Genomic DNA, 22,546 nt, shown 5'->3' with positions numbered 1-22,546 from the left:
TCCCTACTTTTTCATTTGGCCATGGAGTCAGGTGTCTTCTTAATCTGCCTTGCTAAGTCAACAGGAAAGTGCCTGAACAGACTTTCCACTGCACTTGGTGTGGGTTTACTCCTTGGTCCTAAAGATAGCAGCCCAGTTACCAACAACCTACGTGCTCAGCAAATGCACCACTAAGCACTTTCCATATTTAGGGCTTTTCTCAAACAAGACCCCTCTTCTACTAATCCAAACATCCTGTATTCTACATAGAGGAAGTTTAGTCTGCAGAAAGCTTGGCCTCTCTTTTCTTCCCTTCTCTATCTACAATTATGTATTTCCAAGGAGGAGAAAAGTATTTGAGATGATTCTCTCATTAATACATAGGATGTCTAAGGGGCTTACTTGTCACACCAATTACGGTGGTAATAGCCAGATCTTGGAACAAAAATTGGTAATTCCCAAAGGAGTTTAGTTGCTGAAAAGAGGAAAACAAAGGAAAAAATATCACAAATCAGACATTTGCCATGGGCATGTTTATATCATCTCCAGAAAGCCGTATTATATCCATGGAGCTCCTGCTCTGTTTGTTCTGAAATGCTACTCTGCAGCTAAGGAGACCACACCTTTCACCACCCTGCCAATAGCTTCCTCACCATTGGGCCTGCGGTGAATATTCTCATTTTGCACATTGTTTGGACTAACTACACTTTCAGTTCACTCCAGGCAATAAAAGAGAAGAATATTTGAAGAGACTGCTTTCTCACTGCTGGGTTACTTCTGAACACAAAGCCCTCCTCTCCATCTGGGAAAAAGCCATGCAAAAGTGGTTTAAGGCACTCCAGGGGATTTGCTTACTGTCAAGTTAATTCATGCTTTAAATGCTGAATAAATTCTAACAGCATATGCTTACACCAGATTCTTCCTTTTCACAGACATATGCCCTCATCCAAAACACCATTCAGTATCTCAGCTTTCTTTCTGCCCAGCTTGGATCTCAAGCCCTCTGGCTGAAGTTAATGGGAAGAATCTTGCCAGTTTTCTACTGGAGGACCGTATGATCACACCACAGAATTCTGCAGCTCAGGTAAAGGTAAATCTCCATCTCCCAGTCTCACGTGGCTTTTACGCCCTATTTCTCCTACAAGGAAATAGAAGCTTATCCACTTCCAGCCAATGTGTTCCCAATACATACCCAGTAAAGCAGGAGAACACCAAGGTACTGAATGATGCTGTACAGTGCCATGTACTTGAACATGCAGAAGGAAGTGACAAGAGCAGCACGGCCTTCCCTGTGTGAAGACATAAATAAAGTACAGCAATTAGGTGGTGGGTCTGTCCTGGTGCCAGTTCTCCCAAAAGGCTGTTGAAAAACAAGGCATGTGTCACAAGCAGAGAGGCCTTTACCAGTATCTTGCTGGGAGGTGAAATAAATAAAATCTGACCTAAATAAAAGTAAAATCTTCACTTGCAGAGGTCTTGTCCAATGAAATGGGCTTGATTCCTGTCACCTGTAGACTACAATTTACCCCAGCAACTTTTTCTGCTGACATTAATAGTGTAGGTAGCAAACTCTGTATGAGGAAAAACTTACAGAGCCAAGCAGCTGCTCATTGAGTTCAGAACTAACAAGTCTTTTCTTCCTACAGTGAACATACAATATCCAGTCAGGATAATGCTCTCTCCCTGGCTACTCAAACGCCCCAGTAAGAAAAACCAGGATCCTGGCATAAGAGATGCCATATTTTACTGGCATAGGGTATCAGAGGTAGGACCTAAAATTCATTTACAGGTTGGCTGGCGGATATTTGTTTCAGCTTTATGGAGCATTGTTAATTTTGTTATTTCTTTTGCATTTAAAATACTTTTGATGACAAAGCTCAACTGTAAATGTCTTCCTCTTGTGATAATTAATGTATCTTAAAGGAATTTCAGATAGGGACTAGGCAAATGGCAATTTCAAGGTGAAAGACTTTTTTTCTCTAGATATGCATATTGTGACTTGATGGGAACACCCAAGCCAAGTGTTTGAGAGGAGTGGGAACTTCCTTCTTTATGAAATAGGAAAGAAAACCCCATGCCTACCTGATTAGCTCTGGAACACAGGCTATGCTGGGCGTTCGGGATGTGAAAGGTGAAGCCACAGATGCCTCCTGCTCCGACAGGGATATCCCTGCATGTGCCACTTTCAAAGCCTGAAAGTCACATTCCTCCTCAGTGCTCACCAGGAAGACACAGCATCTTACATGTCAGCCAAGCAGTGACCCCTTATTACAGGATGTGTTCTGTGACAGCAGTCCCTCTTCACTCCCTGGGTGTGTTCCACCCTGAGGGTTCCTCCAGTGAGATGCCGAGTCCAGGGAAAGAATGGGGATGAGAGCATGGGAAAGTTCATTTTCCACAGACCCATAGCCATCCACTACCTGCTGCAAAAGACATGTTTGGCTCTGCCTCCTTTTTTAGCACTTGTTTGTTCCCACACTTTATGCAGGTAGTCTGGGTTCTCTGCTTGCTCCCCCCAGGAGAATCTTCTGGTGGTTTTAGCAAGGAAAATGAGCCAGTCTTTGAGATAACAAACTGCAAATATCTCTGCCTAGGACAGCTCTTGCATGATAAGGACCACACAGTGGGATCAGGTCTAAATCAATACTGGTGATAGTACAGCTGCTCTGTGAATAAGTGGTACACTCCCATCTCCAGCATGTGCTCAGTTTGGAATATTCTACTGGCATTTGAATGTTTGGAATGAAATGTTTCAAATCATTTCTCATTTTTAAAATATACTGTAAAAAAATTTCACTTACCCCACAGTCGTTGGCTCCATCTCCACACATGCCCACAAAGTAACTAAAAAATAAAGTGATAAGGCAAATGAGGAATCAGACCCTGCTCCAAGCAAGTCATTTATGCAAGTCATAGAAGATTTTTGTTAAAAGCCTTTCTGGAAATTTAAAGCCTGTCTGGTCAGACAGTAGTTGAGGTGCTCACAACTTCACACACCAGGTTGATAATCTGAAATGCTCAAATCTAAAGCTCACCTTGCTCTAGGACAAGGCCTGAGGCTAGCTATGTGAAATAAGGGTGAGGGTCTTCAAAAGACTTGGGGAACAGCTGAGCAACAGGAAACAAGATGCTTGGATTCAGAAACATATCTGCCTCTCTCTCTCTCTCTTTATATTTATTTATTTATTTATATCACTGTGACTGTGAACAATCCAGACTGCCCTGACACATTTTCTAACCCATCACATTGAGCCAGCAGTAGCACAGTAAAAAGACAGCAAGCTCAGAGAAGCTGCAGTGCTGGGAGAGATTCTTATAAATCTTGGGGAGACAAGTGTCAATCCCTCAGGCCCAGAGAGAAGTAAAGATGAAGGATGATATGAACAAACAAAATCCAGGACCATGGAAGTATTTGATCTCTGACAGGTTGCCAAACCAGAATTGAGTTCGGTGTCTCTTTTTTAACAGACTTTTGGAATTTAATTGCCATCTTGCAGATGGGTGAGGGTTTCAGTTTTGTGCAGTTCCATGAAACTCTATGCTAAACAAAAGCTATCTCTTACTAGACTCTTTACAAGCCTGTAAATTCAACAAACACTTTCAAATTAATTAGGAACTTACTCCAGCTTTTGAAATTCTTCTACAAGACTGGATTTCTGGCTAGGAGACATTCTAGCAAAAACTGTTCCATTCAGCAAGAGCTGTAAGGAGAAAAATAGGAAATTATTTTTAAAAAAATTGAAGTAAGTGATTTCAATAATAATCTGAATTAAAATCACCAAATATCACATTTATAAAAAATTGATTCTACACTCTGGAAGGAGGGAAAGGCTGATAAACAAAGGTAAAGGGGATCTTAATTAATATTTTGAAAAAGTAACAATGACAATAAGGACAAGAGGCCTGGTATGCCATTTGAGTTACCTGATGAACACAGGCTGCCAGGCAGGGAATTATAAGAAGAGAATTTGTGAGAATTCATGATAGTCTGTCCATGGAACAGACCAGCTATGCTGAATTGCACCATGTGTAATATCACATTTTGTCCTGTTTTCCAAAACAGATCAGAGCCAGTGCTGTGCAAGGGGTAGGGATTTGGGCACAAATGTTTCAAATCATGTCCTCACATCTTAAGGCATGCCTGCTTCTCTTATGTGCAGAGAAAAATACAGGGATTTTCAGATCCTTCCCCATATAATAATATCAGAGATTCTTCCAGCCTATAAGTATTTCAGGGTTACAATTATTCCCAAAGATGTCCTGATACAGATCTCTTCAGCTAATTGTACTGGGACAATTCATATCTCCTGAATGGCAATGGTATTCCAGATACATAATCCAGATCTTACCTTTGGAAGTAAGTGCCTGAAATGGTGTGCTACAATTTGGTAAGATTTTCCACTCATGGCAAAATGATACTGGCCTGATCCCAAAGCCAGCCTGATTCCTGGCTCAGTCTGAGTGTCATCCTCCTATAAAAAGAGACAGAATGAGTTCTGTGCCCAGGCCCTCAAAAGCTACTCTGCATTTACACAGACACTACTACAGACAAAGTAAAGGGCATACTGTGAAGAGGATACTTTTGAAGGCTCTGGGAAACTTGGATTCAAGGCCCATGGCCTTTGCTTGGATTTGTAAAGGGATTGAGGCATACAATCAGTAGTTTCAGTGTTAACTGGGTTTTTGTGGCATGAGTTCGATCAAATGGATTGTTGCATTTGGCAGAATTCAGGAAACAGTGCCAATCTGGTGGGCTGCACTGGAAGTGAGAGGGACTAAAGCCAGCAGATGTGTACCACATCTAAGGAAGTCTTTGTGCAGTGAAACACAAGACAGAAGTTGCTCAGGCTGAGGGACCACTGCAGATATTCCCTACCATCTGCCCGCCTCTGTACCTCCCAGAGAAGGCTCAGCACCTTCAGACTAACTCTTCAGGGAGAAAGTAACTGGCCTTTTTCCCAGCTTCTCTGTGGAGATGCTTGATGAAATAAATTTCTTAGGCTGGCTTGCCTATGATTCACTGTGTATATGCAATTTCTCAACAGTGGGTCCGTGTTTTTATTCTGCAGGTCTGGGAAAGTGCTAACACTGCTAACACTCTACCAGCTTGAACAGGGCTAGTTCGTTCAATGCAGCTCCACAGATTTTAAGTCCACATCTATACCATCAAATTTGTCTTGCAGGAAAAGCAAGCATTTAAACTGGCATCAGCTAAGCATGAGGGCTAGAGACAAATCTTTCTGATATTTCTGCAAAGCTGGTCTCAAACCCAGCTAGGCAGTTAGCAAAAATGTGTTCACAGGATAAAATGCTAGGAAGTAAGCTCTAGGGGAGCACATTTTTATAAAGATCCCCTCTCATAAACACTCTTCTAGCACATATTCTGCTGGTGAATGGCAGTTCTCTGTTATACTACCACAATCCCACTCCTTGTTTAAAGCATTTCATCCTAGTTTGTTTTCCTGGTGCACAAAACCTGCTTCTGATATACTCACCAGGCTTCTGTAGTCTTCAATTTTGTTTTCTTCTAGGGATTTCCAGGTTATAGATGCTGAAAAAGATCCAGGCACTTCATTTGCTTCCACAAGAATCACTCTGTGTGTTGGAGCTATCATGCCAGCATTTTTGGCAACTGTTATAGCTGTCTGAATGTTGTCCCCTACAAAAATCAAAGGAAGTGTTATCTAAACATTTCTGCAGTGAGGAATTGTTTATTCATTAGCCTAAATTCTGAGTTTTCAAATATATCCAGAAGAATTACTAAAATTTCAGTGTCTGTGCATAAGAAAGTTTTTTATAAAGATTTAAACTTTGCAGATAAGGTTTGTCTCAATCAATAAACATATTTTCATTTGAAAAAGAATCACTTTGGTCTGGACATGAGATATTTTCATATTCAGCTCGAAGAAATCCATATGGGTAATGTGCTCCTGGATTATTTGTTTTAAACAAAAACAGTAAGGGGTTCAGTGCTAAATTGCTGCTGGTATCCTTGATTCTCATTGATTGGCTTTGGTGTACGTGGGCTGAAAGGGGTGAGGCCCAAGTCTTTGGACAATGGAAAAACTTGGGGTTATTTTATCCAAACCCTGGTTTGGATTTGGATAGAATAGCCCTTCAAGAAGAAGAAAAAGAAGAAAAGATAGACAGGCAATGGTAGGCATGAGTTAACAGATGTCAAAAGGTTTGGAGATTTGTCCTGAGCACGCATGCCCTGTTTCTGCTCATTTCAGGAGGCCCTATTAAAAAGGGATCTTGCATAACAAGCCTTTATTAGAATCAGACATGGCCTGGTGAAGTTACCAGGGACAACATGGTTCACCTTATGCCATTTTTAAAACACAGATGCTTCTTGGATTAAATATCCATGCCTTCCAACCAGTGGTGTTGACAACAGAAGACTTTTCACTTGAACACTGTTGGACTCCCTGTGTGGGCCAGTGACCACAAAAACAATCCACCTTTCTTAGATACCTGTGACCATAACAGTCCTGATGTGGGCAGCACTGAGCTCTTCCAGAACAGGCTTTGTCTCCCTCTTTAATCGATTCTCCATTATCAGCAGGCCCAGGAATGTCAGATCAGATTCTACCTCCTCCCTAACAGTTAAAAAGAGACAGACAGATTTAATTATTTATTTTCCTTTTATCACCATTGGATTTGGTGATAGCCAGTTACAACTATCAACCATCCCACCTAACTCAAAAGAATTAAAATAATTTGTCTGTTTTCTGCAGACCCAGGATGTCTGTCTTTTGTGGTGCTATTTCAATAGCAGCAGTGCTAATTCAGTACCAGAACCTTGAATTTCCTGCAGGACCCCCAAAATGTGGTGGTCTGATCTGAAAAGTCCCTGCATCCTAGACCTTCTCATTTGAGGACTGTACAACAAAGAAACACACCTTAGTTAATGTGTCTGCTCCTCTTGACAGTAAGAGCAAACATCCTGCGGCAATTTGTTTTCCCCAATTTCCTCCAATTCTGTTTTCCCCTACATTTCTCTTTTCACCTGTGCTATTGCTTTTTTACAGTTGAACATATGTATTTCTGATAACAGAATTGAGTAGACACCCCACCCCTGAGTCATGAACTAGAAGTCTCTCAGGGACACAGGTCGACTCTGAAGAATCTGAAAAGAAGAAAAGCTTTCAAGCATTCATTTTAGACACCAAGGAGATGCCAAACACTTGCATGGCACTCAGAATAGCTGAGTCAGGTGGTGCCTGAATGGTCACTGCTTTCCACAAGCTTTCTTCTTTCTCTAGTCAGCATAAACATCACACATGCTGTAACTGCATAGGCAACTGCAAAATCTGGGCCATTTCACACACATTTGTTCGTTGGGTGGAAAGGTCTGTTATGACACCTGTGACAAGATTTATGTAACCACTTGCACTCTACCTCAGTGTCATCAACTCTTTCAGCAAAGCAAAAAACCCTGTGAAAAAGCAAGTGAGCCTCACCTTGAGGCTTCTTTGTGAAGCACAGTTTTTACAAAACTAATACCACAAGCATAATAGAAGAGTTTGCTAACTTCAATAGAAACTAAACAGGGTAAAACTGAGAAAGCTAAATGAGTGAACTAACAGAACAGCAGAAGACAGTTTGCTCTGGGCTTTGTGGTTTTCAATACCCTAACCCTAGGCAGAGCAGTAAAAGCAGCCTTGGGCCAAGGCTGGTTCCAAGGAGAAAGCTGTGGAGAAAGCCACGTCTTGGCAGTTCTGTGTTCCCCTTGGCATGCCTTTTCCTGCCTTTGACTGAGCTGGAGATCACTATTGGGGGTCATCTACTTTCTTTGCTGAATTGAAGAGTGTGGATGAGAAAAATTTTTTTAAAATACTTCTCTTCAATTGAAAGCATGGGTAAATCTGCAAGGAGACTAGTGTAAATGATGGAATGAAGAGGGGGCGTGTGCTAGTGTTCAGAGTGTTATAGGCTTATGCTTCCTATGTTAATCCAGAGTTTCAAAATTGAACAAATACGTAAGGATTCTGTGCATGTGCCATAGGAGTGCCCTCTATCTTGTCCCAGGCCTATATCCAGATTTAAATCAGATTCCCACCGGCCTGAATCTAACAAAACTCTGTACTATGATTCTGCTGTTGGCAGGGGTGATGTGGTGATGGTGCTTTGTGAGGCATCCCTGGCCCATGACTGAACGTGGCCTGGAGCTGTGGTTTTTATGGCTCACCTTGTTAGAGCAGCAGGCGGCTTCCCTGCCGGCAGAGATTTACAGGCCAGGCCAATGACCCGAAAGCCCTGGGCTGTGTAGAGCAGGAGCTTGCTTTCAAAGTTCGATGGGACTGTGCAAAAGAGGAAAACGCAGTTTATCACAGCATTGAACTGCTTTCTAATGAAAGGAAGCCTTGTAGCATGGAAGGTTTATGTCCCAGAGGACCTGTACACCTAGAGTCTACCGATAGGCCAAGCATGTCAAAGAAGGGAGGTTTTGTTCAAAGAAAGGAAATTTTGTTCAATAAGAAAATCTTTGCCTCTCCTTTATCATTTTGAACACCAGTCCTCAACTGCAAAGATTTACCTTTTTCCGGGGTGTCATGAAGGATCTCTGCTTCTCTAGATGCCCTCCCAAGATTAGGAGAAAAAAACCCTACGTTTTTGAGGGAGGCGGACCTGTAGACAACTTTTCCAAATATCTATTCTGACAGAGACTGTACATCTTGTATAGGAGTTGGTAGTTACTTTTATCTCTTATCTCTCTCAAAATCCTTCTTTGTTGAGGAGGGTTGTGTGAGAGATTAGCCTTAGACTTGGAAAACAACAGAGACACTTTTCAGGCTTTAGTATAAAGTCTTAGACAGAAATCTCATTTTGGCCTTCTATTTCATTGCACCATCCAAAGTCACTTATATATATCTGTTTCTAGGATGCATTTATAAATGTTTGTTACCTGTTTCTGCTCTGCACAGCATGGCTACTGTTTCAGGAGCCCCTTTTATGAAGGCCTGTGGGTCCCCACCAATTTCCTGGGCAATGACAGACATTCTTTGCAAGGCTGAGGAAAATGGGAACTGATGTAAAATGGTAATTCCTTCCACAGGGGCCTAGGAGAAAAGCAAGTGGATTATATACTCTAGCAAGGATTTTAAACTCAGACCAAAGGATTTTAGGTGCAATGGGCTAATTTGTCACACTTAGAAATGACTGGTACATAAAGATGAGATTAAATTTGTGCAGAAATATTTAGCTTAAGCAGTAGGAAAAGTTTATTGACAATTTTAGCAGACTACAAAATGTAACTCACTGAAAGGAATTTACTAGTCCTGTTTCTTTAATAAGACTCTGTTAGGTCTTACACTGGTCTTGCAAAGGGAAAATGGTTGTCAGAAAGTGTCCCACCAGTGTATGCCACCAGTAAGGGTCTGAGATCAGCCAGCAGACTCCACTGCATTCCCCACTCAGCTGAATTCAGACTGAGTCTCAAGCCATGAGGACAGGCACATCCCTGAGCTGGACAATCTCTAATCCAGCATCCCCCTGTTTCCGGTGTGAGCAGCAAGCTCCCCCAGGCGTCTGTAATCAGATAGAGCAAGGCAATCTCTCTGCAGGCAGTACAGGAAAGACAAAGTGGGGAAGAGCACTCTTGGACAAGGACACCCAAGCTTTCCTATACTGAAAGGTAACCCTTACACTGACAGTCTAACTTGATCATGGATGTGAATCTTGCAAGTAACTTACAGTGGTGGCTTGAAGTCCAGGTCTAACAACAGTGGCATGTGTGGATCCTTGACCTTCATTCTGGTGTCCGCTGGAATCATCTATCACCTGTATTGAAAGACAAAAATATTTCAGACTGAAACACCAGTACAGCTGAAAGGAACCTTAAGGATCCATTTAGAGCTTTTCCTTGTCTCTAAACAAGGTACCTTATTCATTCCTGGGAGGGGTCTGTCTGATGTCAAACTAAACACTTCCAATAATGGAAAATCCACTGCCTCTCTTAGCAATCAAGTAGAAAGCCTCACCAGGTTCTAGGACACTGCTGTACCCTTGCACAGCAAATAGACAATGTCCTCTCTACACCACACTAGGACACTGCTGTACCCTTGCACAGCAAATAGACAATGTCCTCTCACAGACAATAAATCCTTTATTCATTACAACAGAATTAAATAAAGGAAAATCTTTAGATATAACATAGACTCAATGAGAAAATAATACACAAGGATTTGTATTAATGTAGAAATCTCTGTTCTTGAAATATTCCACAAATCATCTGGATTTTTTTATCATCACAACATGATTGTGAGGAACAAAAATATTTTTTCATTTCAAAAGAAAGTCAATTATTCCTGTTTCACAGGAGGTATTTAACAGAATTCCTGAGTTTTTCATAACTTTAACAGATGCCTGGCTAAACCTGAGATGGCAAGGTGATCTCCCCACTGTTTGCATAACAATAAATCACCGCTTTACCCAGTTAGTAGCCTCGAACATTTTCACATCCAGTGGGTCTCCTTGGATCTTGCCTTCCCAAACAACTAATGAATGACAAACTGCCAGTGCTTTGAACAGTGGGCCCCAAGGCAGGCCATGGTCTGCAGGGAAACTGTGAATATTCTGAAAGCTAAAGCAAAAGAGAGCATAAAAGTTACTCTCAGAGAACACCAAACAACACAAGAATAATAGAAAAAAAATCCTAAACTGGGGGCAGTTAAAGTCCCATCCTGAACATGGATGTTCTGGGGACTTTCCTCCCACATGAACTGCTTTTCATGTACCTATAAAGGCTGGGATACACATGCTCAAACCAGGTGTGTGATGCCTAGTTAGGGAATCCAATGGGATGGAGAGAAGAACAGATTATTATAAAATATCTTCCTTGAGGCTTGTGCAAAGATTCTTTGAGTTCTGAAGCTGATATAAATTTGAGCAAGTCTGTGTATGCACATTTCTGGAAATGTAAATGCGCAAAATCAAGGCCACTGAAAGAACAGAGTATCAATCTTGTGGGTAAGAGTGACTTCCTGTCATAAAGGGTTGGGGTTACACTGCACCTTTGAGATCTAACCCAGGTTTTCAACTGAACAGTGTCTGCCCAGACATGCTGTGCCAAATGCTGGCAAGAGTAGCTGTATCTTTTCATCTGGAGCAGGACCCCTGGGATAAGGCAAACAATTAATTTTCCAGAGGATATAGAAATAAGATTTAAAATCTAAACATGGGGAACTTCAACTGCTTAACTGTTTAACAATAACTGTCTTCCAGATTTGGTCCTTTGTCTAGTAGAAGAATCCAATCACTAAGCAAATGTAGATGCCATTGGTGTGTCAAGGAGCCTTACCAGTTTCTTTCAGAGGGCAGCAAGCCCCAAAGATCCAGGCCATCTTCTGTTAAGGTGCCGGTCTAAGTTAAAATGCACATTTAAATTAACTTCCCACATAAAAGCTCCAATAGAAATAAAAAACAAGACTTCTTTTAAGAAGTTACTGTCCAAAAAATACCAGCATGGTGCAGAGCAAAAGCGCTACCAGACAATTCCTAGATTACAAGAAAAACAAGAAATTGCCACAGCTTCTGTTCAGACAAGAAGAACTGAAGTACAGACCACTGGTCATTTTGTTTCTAAAATACAATGGAAATGCTCATCAAACCCCAGCCTCCCACTCCCAGCAAAGCTCCATTACCAATGAGGGCATAACCACCACACAGCCATTACTTTGTCAAAGCAGACAAGGTTCAGCTGTCCACACATGTTGATCCTCTGTGGGCTGATGCAAAAGATGCCCTTTTTCTTCAACCTCTGCTGGGTATAAATGATTCCTGTTGTCAAGGCAGCTGGCAGAGCTGGTGGTACGGCAATAGTGATAACATCCAAAGCCTTCTTCACCACTTCTCCTGTCTCCTCCTGACATAATAACAAGGACAGTTATCAGGAAGAGAGTGGCAAGAAGTGCTGCTTGCACTGAGCCCACTTCATTGCTCCTCCCCTCCTCTGCAGGTGCTCCAGGCTATGCTGTTTTCTGCTCGTGGTTCACCACATATTCATCTCCATAAGAAATTAATAGGCTTGATTTAACCAGAGGCTTTAAAACTTCATCACTGCTAAAGAGCAGCCTCCAGGCCTTCATCCATTCTCTATGCAAACAAACCTGCCAGGTTCACAGCCTCCTCCAAAACACATGTGTTCAAACATGCCAGCTAGATCATTGCACCCTCATTCAAACCTATTTTCCCATTACACAGCACACAGGAATCTGCTATTTATATGGGCATTCATCCAAATGCCTATAGGCACAGCTCTGGACTCCATGTTAAGGTGACAGGTGAGACATATGGAATGGTGCTGAAAATGAGGGAAGAATGTATGAGCTAATGATTTCTTCTGACCTTATGTTCTAGGAGTTGTGAAAGAAAATTGCTTTTACCTGCAGGAAGAGACATGGAAGTAACAGTTACCTTTGTAAAAGCAATCTATAATTTGGGAGCTTAGAGGTCAGTGTAAAACCAACTGCCAGGACGCTGAGTGTGGACTCCGTTATTCTGGGCAGTTGATAGGAATGCTAAAAAATTGAATGCTTTTCAAACTGGGGTCCCAGGACTGAGACACTGCAAACTAAAGTAAATTTGCAGTTCAGAAGTACTTGCAAACCATCATAGAGATTTACTATTACTGCTTCTGAGCTTGGGACTTTGACCACAAATCATGCTGTGTTTGATGTGCTGAATTTCTGTCATGGTCTGGTTCTCCCTTCATTGATATTGTCTCAGACCACAGAACACACCAGTTTGATCATATTTTGTATCTATTTTATGTTAGAAGGAAGTACTTACCACCCACCTTTAGATAAACCCTCACAGAAGAAAAAGCCTTTAGTATATCCTGTGATTCAATCTTAAAAGATTGACAAGACAATTTCAGCAATTGAGATAGCATCAGCATGTATTTTACATATTACAATGGGGAAGTTAAATTAAAAAAAAAAAAGGAAAAACTGCAAAGCAGACACAAGAGTATGTTCTTAAACACACTTTGTTTGATATCCTAAGGGGAAATAATCTTCTGAGCCAACTGATTGTAGATTATGCCTCAGGAGAAAAATTATTCAAAAGCTGAATTACAGAATCAACCTTACAACTCATGACTTGGACTTGACATTGGCAGATAATTATCATGGCATGAAATGATTTCTTGAAAGCTTCTGAAAAAGTTCTAAATCAATTAGGCTTTAAAATTTGCAGAACTACTGTTTACAGTGTATAACTGTTCTCCCATTGACTTTGATCCACGAGAATGAGTGAACTGTTTTAAAAGGGTTTCAGGTGAACCATTTCTCCTGCATTAATAACTCACCCCATTAAGTGCAAATACACACACTGTGTAGATCATTCCAATGGCTGCAAATGCTATGAGGCACATCAGGAACCTCATGGCATCCCTGTACAGCTTGAAGTTCATGGGTTTAGGGTAGAGAATGGACCTCACCAGATCCCCCTTGGCTGTGTTGAAACCTGGAAAGACAAATTAAAATCATTACAAAGGGAAAATATTTTTTAATATTCTCTGCAAAGAATGGGGTGGGGGGGGGCTTCAAAATTATTCATAATTTCTGCAACTTATGAAGTAAAGCCCAGGTATTTCATTTTGTGACCTTATCTGCAGAATAGAGAAAAGAGTAATTTTTGTCTTGGGGGGGGGGGGATTTTTTCAATGTCTCAGAAGTAAAGCAAAAATCTTTGTAATTATATGCTGGAAGTTTTTTAGAAGTTATGCCAAGCAAAAAGAAACAATACATAATAACTTAGCCCAGCCCAGGATAATGATTCTCCATCTGTCTGTTGTAAATATGGATTCGTTTCTTTAACTTAATGTGATTTGACACTTTGTCAGACTGTTCCAGTGGAAAAAAATCATGGAAGGAAAAGTGAACTCAAGTGTTGACTGACCAGTCTGCAGCACCACAGCTTTCACTACTCCTCTGTCGTCTGCCTTGGTCTGGATGACCTCTGTTCCACAGAAGAGGACATGTTTTCTGTAATCCTCTGCACAGTACACTCTCCAGGGCTTGAAATTATCAGCTTGTGGTAGGTGGATCTTTGTTACTGGAATACTTTCTCCTAGGGAAGATTAGTTCAGATGAGGAAAACTGCAGTATACTTAATAACAGCCTGCTGACTTTCAAATAAGTACCCAGACATCTAGATGGTAAGTTAAAGGTATTTACTAGAGAAACCAGTTGACAGAAATTTTATTTTTATATTTTGACATCTTCAGAGTGAATAGAGCTTAAAGCCTAGGAAATGAACAGATTGCCAGAGAAGAGTTTTCCTCTGCATCAGTACAGCTTAACTTCAGTAAGTCTGAGAACTGAAAGCAGTCCAAGGACTCCAAACCCTGGCTGTAGATGTAGAGACTTGAAAAGAGGCATGAACTGGTGTTGCATGACTGCCTTTGAACGGCCACGAGTTGTTCACCTAATTTGAACCTCATCTGCAGGTCACTACACATTCCCTCAAGCAGATGGGAACATGATATCCTCTATTCTCCCTCTCTAGTAAAAAGGAGATCCTTTAGCTCAGTGCTTGACAGGTGACAAATATCCTATTTATGTCAAAGCAGACAGTAAGGTGAAGAAGAATGGTTTTGTGACAGCTGAAATTTTCTAAATGAAATGTGTTTCTGGAATTTCTCATTTATATGAAATTTCAGAACTGTCAAGTTTCAGTTTGATTCAGACCAAGACCAAATTTAAAGACAAGAAATGGAACTGTGACCTCCTTCTGCACCAAAAATCCTGCCTTCCAGTAACCTCTCCCAACTGGTGTGTCCTCCACTGCTATCACAGGAATGTGAGGCTAAGTGTCTGGAGGGCTAGACAGACACTCCACAGGAGATGTTGCAGTGATGAGACATCCAGTAAGCGACAGAAACCCCTGCAGCCAGGTGGACTGCGGGCCCTGTGTAGGAACAACTTTGCTTCATATCCATTTTCTTCTCCTGTCCTGCTCACTCCTCTTCACTGTCCACTCTTTCCCTTCTAATCAGATCACCTCTTCCTAAATGTTGCACCCCATGAAGGTAAGAAAGGATAAATTGCCCTTCCTAAAGTCCATATTGTCTGTTTAGACAATTAACAACAATTCAATCTCTATTATATGGAACCAAAAGAATCCCCTTCTCGGGCAGCTATGGACTGTCTCACAGAAAGGGATGTGCATGATAACTCTGTCCTGTGTCACTGGCTGAAGCCATGGGGCAATGATGGTGTCCAGGTGGCAAACCTGGGAGGGATGGCTGTACCTGTCAGCATGCTTTCATTTACAGTGCACTGCCCGCTGACCAGGATGGCATCACAAGGCAAAAGGGTTTTGCCCTCTTTCAAAATCAGCAAATCTCCAGGAACAAGATAGTGTGATTCCAACTCTTGGAAACCTGAAAATGAAAAGTAATGCAAACTTTTTGCTTCATATATTTCTCTGTAGCAAGGGGAAAAAAATACAAGGAACTAATTGCTAAATAGAATTCTTTGTAGTGGCTGATAAAAAAGGACTACAGTAGGACCTATGTACACAACCTCCAATATTTAAGAAAAGCCTAGGCATCAGTTCCAATTCTAGAATTCCTCCTTATCTACCCAGGATCCCAACCACTGGTTACTGTTCCATTTCACTGACCTAACTGAAGAGCCTTGGATCTAAATTTCTTTATTTGACTTCATTTCTCTGGATTGTGCTCTAGATACCTTTACAATGAACAGACTTTGCATGGAGCAATTAGGTGGACTCACAGCCATTTAATGGGTATGTTGTTGGCTATGTCAGCACTACTTTAAGAAAAATGACTTCATTTTCCTGATAATTTTCATCTAAGGCTGCACTCAATTATTAATATGTTTGATATGCCACAACATATTTCCAAGTCAAATTAACTCTATGTGCAGAAGTGAGTTAACTGAGCTGAGAAACAGAAGATGAAAACCACTTAAAATAAGTCTGTTACTATACATGCTTTATGTAAATTGCTATAGAAACAAAACACATTATAAAAAAGAAGCATAGAGGAGTCACCTTCCTTATTTCTGCAGACAGTGACCATGATGTTGTTATGAGACTCAACCAGTCTGTGCAGTTTAATGGATTGCTATAAATTAAAGAAGAACAAACAAAAGTGTAACATCTTACTTACATGATGCAATTTGTCCACTAACAATCACTTCCTTTTGTTATTTGTGGTTATGAGAGCCTTCAGAAACTGGGCTCCAGCTCTACCAGGAACTCTACCACCAGAGAGAAAGAAATCCCCCACCCTAATTACAGAGAATGTAACAAAATGTTACCAGGTGAAGCGCTGGAATGGGGAAGGGAGGATGTGGGTAAGGTACCACACAGAGATTATGATGACTAGGAGGCCAGGCCATTGCACCTGCTACTACACAATGTCACAAGAGTAAGCCTCTGAGTAAGTCTTGTAGCACTGTGTGCGTGTTGTAACATGCTGGCCTGTCACAGACATTAAAAGTAAATCTGCCTTGTGGAAAATGTGAGGTGTCTCACCTTTCTAAGATCATATATGGTCAAAAATATTGAGAGGAGAGACATGAAAATGATGGCAATGGCATACTCCATGTAATCTTCAGCAAACCACAGACACACACTGAACAGCTGGAACACGTAAAATGGATTTAGAACCTGTTTGGAGAGACAGCAGTGGTAAAGAGCTGGCCACATTTAAATGGCCCCAATATACTTAGACAGTCCAACCTGTTAGAAAAGGTCTGGAATAAGAGACATTGAGTATTGTGACTTCTGACCCCCTTAGTAATTTTCTCAGCAGTCACTTTAGTCTAATCAGATCAGACCATCTTCATCTGACAGAAGGGTCAAATAATATGGACCAATAGGATATTATTTGGGACGTGAATGACTCAGTCCCATCCTTGTTTTGTTTGCTTCCTACAAGAAATGTAACAAAGGTGAGAGAAGAGCAGATTGTGCTGTGAGCATGGAGCTCACATTCCATAAGCACACTGCCACAAACATCCTGCTTAGGCCACTTAAAGGCTGTTCCTGTTTGAAAGAGATATTGGTGCTTTGTGTGGTGCTGTGCCCAAAATCATGAGCTCATTGGAACTCTCTGCAGCTATAGGCATGTACCAGGTACTGCTGTTCACTTAACCTCTGTTAATTAAGAGACAGCCCTTGTCTGGAAGGTTTGATCTCCAGTGCAGCTTGGAAACCTTCAATGGCCCTCAGAAGGCAAATAGAATGAGCTCCCAGGACACAGATACATAGAAATACCAAGCAGACACACAGGTATGGAGATCGAGGACAGGAAAAAGGGAGAATGAAGGAATTTATGATGATTTCATGGAACAGCTTTCAACAGGATTTGAAAAAGAAATGTGCTTGAAGAGTGAGTAGTGGGAAGTTAAATCCGATATAGAATCAATTATATGCACATATGGCCTCCCAAGCAGCTTAAAATAAAAGCAACAGAAATGCTTAACCTCTTTGATGAGTAGTTTCCAAATAGGGATCACTGGAACATCAATAGTGTTTGGCCCACAGATAACTCTCCTGTATGGGATAAAGATACATCACTTACAGATAAAACAGTGAGAGTGTCACTTGCTCAAGAAAATACAGATTTCAGTAGTCCTGAGAGCTTCTGTTGATCCCAGTTTAAAGGCCAGGAGGATATTTTTTCAAGAAAAGAAATTTAAATGTCCCTACAGTGCTTATGTCAGAAAAGATGGCTGTACCAGTGACATTTACTTATGCAGACAAGAGATGCAACACAACCTATTAGGCAAATGTATCCATCATAAAAGAATTGCTTTGAGACACCATAAACAAAGGAATTCTGCATCTAAAACTAAATGATCCAAACCCAAATAATTTTGCAAAAAGTTAAGAATTATTGGAATGTAAGATTTGACATGAGCTAAGGTCAGGAGCTGGATTTTCAGTATTCAATCAACTGAAGATTATTTATTCCTCTATTTCATAAATACATGTTCTGTAACTTGCTTAATGATACAGTAGTTTATGAGAATAAGTTCAATAACTAGAACTAGTCGATTTGGAGCTCCAGAGAAGAAGCAAACACACAACTTATCTGCACTCTTCCACAGAGACTTTCTCTTACTCCAAATAAGAACTGCTTAAAGTTAGTTACAGAACACAGTTATTTCCCGATTGAGAACAATAACAGGGATGAATACTGACACGCTTCAAAAACTTTGACAAGGAATAAACAACATTCTCTAGCCCTTTTCATTCAATATTTCCATACATGGCTGTTTCATCTAAAATTATGTGCATATTAATAAATACACAAAAAACTCATGGGAAGTACACCAACAGATCAAATTTACATATCTTTGAAATCCATATGTTGAGTGTTCATGTTTTACAATGAGTACCTGACATTCTGTTCATTGCAGGTGAGACCAGAACCAAATTTATCATGTATAGCTGAGCACGTGTAGTGGTCTTCTAGGACTCTAAAATAGAAAGGGAGTGTATTCCTTAGGATGTTATGTCATTAAGACACTTGACTTCTTCAGAGACTTGTGCAAGCAGTGCAGTGAACTCACCCAGCTTTCTGGAACTGTTTTGCATAGGCATTCCAGACATAGCAGATTTTTTGCACTTGGATAGTTTTCACCTGGAAAAGAAGACAGGGACAACAAAGCATGCAACACAGCAAACAAAAAATATGCTCACAGAGCTCAACTGGGCATCCTCACTGGGGTCAAGTACAGATAAGGGAAATTTTATGGGGGCAAGGAGGGAGAGAAGACAGGATTGCATTCACTGACAACCTAGATGAATTACAGATTGGGATCCCCAATCTATAATTGGAGAACAGTGTGGGTTCCAGAAAGCTTTACAGATCTTTAGGTCAAGCAAGTACAAGGCAGTGTTCTTTCTGAAGAAAGAAATAATCTTCACTCTGATCTCATAGAATGAATGTAAGAGATCACTGATGCCATGGTGGCTACACAAGCAGCTGAAAAAGCCAACAGCTCCCTTGTCTTCTGTCTAGTTTTGGGGAAAGCAGGGGGCTTTGGGCTATTTCCAAGCTTGTTGCTGAGTCTTTCAGCTAAAGAGATGTGCCAACAGACAAGAAAGGCCATCCCAGGATACTGAGTCACTGCTAATGTTAAGCCCTTGCAGAGCAGTTATACATTAGGAACACACGCTGTCATTTATAACTTGCAAGAGAAGTCTGTCCTGTCTAGCACAACAATAACAAAGCCTATTAGAGATAATGGCACTCACTATCAGCTGGTAGAAGGCAGGGATATACACCTGTACACATGAGTGATAAAGAAATCAGCTCCAGGGAACTCTCCCTGCCCAGAGCAATAAACATTATTATAGGCCAATGAAATCTAGACTCAGCTCATCCACCAACTCAAAATGGAGCTATAACCACAGTCATTAACTTAACAAGAAATCTGAAGTTAGGATTTCATGCAATAGGAGTTGCAATATCTGCAATGCTAAAATCTGAAGGAGGAAGCAAAGGGCTCAGCTCCCTGTCGGAAGAGGTCCTTGGACAGCTCTTGGGCACTACGCAGAACTCTGTGCACTCAGGTAGCTTAAATGGAAAAAGCACTTTGAAATTGAATTATAAGTAGGGGATTTTGAATTGCTACAGAGAGATTAAAATGTTCTCTCTTTGCTGCTTTGAAATCTGATCCTTTCTATCTAGATGTTTTGATTGATATGAAAGTGGTGTTCAAAGGGCCTATTATTTGAGGCTATATTTGGCCTTTTTTTGTTAGTAATTTGATCCTCAAAAGAATGTTACAGACCTGTCTCCACCTTTTTCATATTGTGCCAGTTGATTAAATTAGTTGGCACTAAACTTTCCTATGTACATTAGTATATGTCCACATAGAAATAGCAACAGCTTTGCTCAGCTAAAGTTAGGTTTATATTGAAAATATTTACTAAAAATCGTTGTAGATATTAAAAGTAATTTTAGTAAGATAGAAATTTATTTCCTGAAAGGGAAAATAGCTCTTATCTGGATTCCTCAGTTCAGTGCTCTAGTATCTATAATCAAGAGCCATATTTAGCAAATGTATCATTTTGCATTCCTATTGCTCACACAAACTGAACATGTAATGCTAAGCAAGGCACATAGCTGAACTGTCTGGTACATGTTTTAGACATGGGATAATTACATTTACTCAGCTGATGAGGGACATTGAGATCTGCTTGGATCAATCCATCATCTATCTTCTCCCCACTGTCTCACTGGGTTCTCAAATCTATGGGACTGGCAGAGACCAGGATACATTTTTGCAAGAACTATTAGCAGTGACTCCTGTTAACCCAACTCTAGCAAATGCACTTTAAAGAAGAAATTGGTGCATAGAAAGGCAAAGAAGCAAAATGTGTTGATGAAACATTTCTGGAAATACTGATCCAGCTCAGACACTTTTCTGTTCTATTCCCTATTTGCATTCATCCCTGTTTTCATGTTACTGGGGCAGCTGCATTCAGTTCTGCACAGTCTCCTTTCAGACACACAGTCACCTCTAAATTCCCTGATTCCTATGCCAAGAATGTTTTTTTTTATTTGGAACTGATTCCCCACTGCAAATCCCAGTCTCCTGAAGCTCTCCTACTTATAACATGTTTTCTCTTAGAAATAGTGAGAATTCTCATTTCAAAACTCCCCTCAGAATAAGAGGATTTTTACAGAGGTGAGTACAGTTGAATACAGTTCTTTTCTTTTCACAGCTCACTTTTACTCCATGAAGCATGGCTGAGATTTGCCATCATCTCCCAGATGCTGCAGAGAGTACTTTACTTACTAGCAAACTTGGCTTCATTATGGCTTTGCTGAAGATTGAGTCTTCCTCAGTGGCTGGATAGTCTGATCTACTTTTGATAAATGCAGACACAGAGATCCATGTCACAGTCTTACGAGAATAAGTCCGAAAATCATCCTAAGTGGGTATAGAAGAAAAATGTCACAATTTGCCCCAAACACAGACCAAATTCACTTTCACCTTGGAGTCAATGATTACAGCAGCATTTCTAGAGCACTACTCTGGCTTTTTTTGAGGATTAGCCAACAGAAGCCTCCCAACAGCTGTGATTTAGAGAAAAATCATTAGAACAGGAACAGAACCACTGTCCTGTCAAAATCGGAGTACTGCAAATACTTCAGTGACCACAGGTCTGGTGTTTGGCTGATAAGGATGGAATGTGAACACCCAGGTCAAGATCTAGGGCAGGCAAACAGCACAGGGCAATCTGAGATGCAGTGACCGTGCTGTAAAGGGAAGATCAAAAGGAACACAGTGCTGTGCTGCAAAATTGATGTTTAGTGCCAGTACTTTAACAGCCACTCCTGAGTTAACACTTCATTGGAAGAAGTGTCAGCACTTACGGCACCTTGGACAAGCTTTTACCACAAACTGAGTTCATGACCTTCCCTTTTTTTATAAAGCATGTTGAACATTGGAACTGCCTGATGACAAGGGTTGGTAGTACAGTCTGAGAGATTAGAGGAACTACTGTATTGAGTAGCCTCATGCTAAGTTTCAGTCACAAACACTGAACTACATGCATTAAGGCCAACCATGAGACTGACTTACATTCTGTGTGTGATCAGTTTTGCAGTTATGAAACTTTAATTGGAAAAGGGAAGAGTAAAAAAGATTTCTGTACCAAATATGAGCCCTTTGGAACAATTTAATTGTTAAAAAAAGAACTTTAATAATGTTTATATATCTTATTTGCCCACTTTTCTTCTTAAACTGGTTTTCTGAGTAAAATGACATTCATTTTCTGATATTTATCTTTAATTTAGATTTCAGAATGAGTAGACATTGGGATGCAGATTGAGATGGGAACCAGTGAATAACACAGGTGCTCATCATTTGAACTAAAGTGAATCAAAATTCAATAACAAAAGTGAGTTAATAGGCTCTTATATTGCAAATGCAGAGATAATGATGACTTAAGAATTAAGGTTTTATGTGAAGCAAAAGATAATTCCAAGGATCAAGCTGATGAGATTACTTGTATCCTCATTAGCAGTAGCCATCACATTTGAGAACTGATATAATCATAATGTAGCACAACAAAACAAAACTGTCATTTTAACACAAATTATTATGAAGGAAATCTTAAATTTTCAAACACTTGGAGCACATTTGAGAAAGCTTCTTGATAACAAGAACATACAATATGATTCAATTCCTGTTTAATTACACAAAGGATCATTTAAAAACTCATTTATTTGAAAAGTGCTTGGCATGGCACATCTTTTTAAAATTACACACAAGAATAGGCAATTAAAAATGCAAACTGAATTGAAGATTAAGAAGGGATATTAAGCCTAATACGATGTTTTTAATAAAAGAAAAAACATACCCCCAGACTATTCGGATGCAGATTGTTTCATTATAAAGTATTCAACAGGCAGATCTGTGATTTTCAAAACCTGGGATTTTAACTACACACTGCTGTGCTCATTTAAGAAGGCAGCTCAAACACAGAGGCAGTAAGTGATCCATTTTGCAATTGCAAACATTGAAAATGCCATTGTTCAGAAATCTTTGAAGCAGAACAGATC

At 40.4% G+C, this 22,546-nt stretch overlaps 1 protein-coding gene across 1 annotated transcript in view; it reads right to left on the bottom strand.

Annotated features, from left to right (window-relative positions):
* The window catches only part of ATP13A4 (ATPase 13A4), a 36,807-nt gene that overhangs the window by 5,742 nt on the left and 8,519 nt on the right, over positions 1-22,546 (bottom strand). The window contains exons 3-25 of the mRNA XM_077183663.1: positions 20,775-20,909; positions 18,537-18,607; positions 18,363-18,443; positions 17,445-17,514; positions 16,492-16,626; positions 16,006-16,078; positions 15,239-15,370; positions 13,885-14,055; positions 13,292-13,449; positions 11,657-11,845; positions 11,282-11,343; positions 10,414-10,564; positions 9,676-9,762; positions 8,888-9,041; positions 8,171-8,282; positions 6,454-6,578; positions 5,475-5,638; positions 4,329-4,448; positions 3,601-3,680; positions 2,781-2,823; positions 2,062-2,171; positions 1,172-1,268; positions 382-454 (exon numbers count right to left, since the gene is read on the bottom strand). Of these exons, the coding sequence (XP_077039778.1) occupies positions 382-454; positions 1,172-1,268; positions 2,062-2,171; positions 2,781-2,823; positions 3,601-3,680; positions 4,329-4,448; positions 5,475-5,638; positions 6,454-6,578; positions 8,171-8,282; positions 8,888-9,041; positions 9,676-9,762; positions 10,414-10,564; positions 11,282-11,343; positions 11,657-11,845; positions 13,292-13,449; positions 13,885-14,055; positions 15,239-15,370; positions 16,006-16,078; positions 16,492-16,626; positions 17,445-17,514; positions 18,363-18,443; positions 18,537-18,607; positions 20,775-20,909 (2,593 nt within the window). The remainder of the gene's footprint in view (positions 1-381; positions 455-1,171; positions 1,269-2,061; positions 2,172-2,780; positions 2,824-3,600; positions 3,681-4,328; positions 4,449-5,474; positions 5,639-6,453; positions 6,579-8,170; positions 8,283-8,887; positions 9,042-9,675; positions 9,763-10,413; positions 10,565-11,281; positions 11,344-11,656; positions 11,846-13,291; positions 13,450-13,884; positions 14,056-15,238; positions 15,371-16,005; positions 16,079-16,491; positions 16,627-17,444; positions 17,515-18,362; positions 18,444-18,536; positions 18,608-20,774; positions 20,910-22,546) is intronic.

The sequence above is a fragment of the Agelaius phoeniceus genome, chromosome 10 (assembly GCF_051311805.1).
Source record: "Agelaius phoeniceus isolate bAgePho1 chromosome 10, bAgePho1.hap1, whole genome shotgun sequence".
In the NCBI taxonomy this organism is placed as follows: domain Eukaryota; kingdom Metazoa; phylum Chordata; class Aves; order Passeriformes; family Icteridae; genus Agelaius; species Agelaius phoeniceus.
This window is presented reverse-complemented; position numbering and strand designations above follow the sequence as displayed.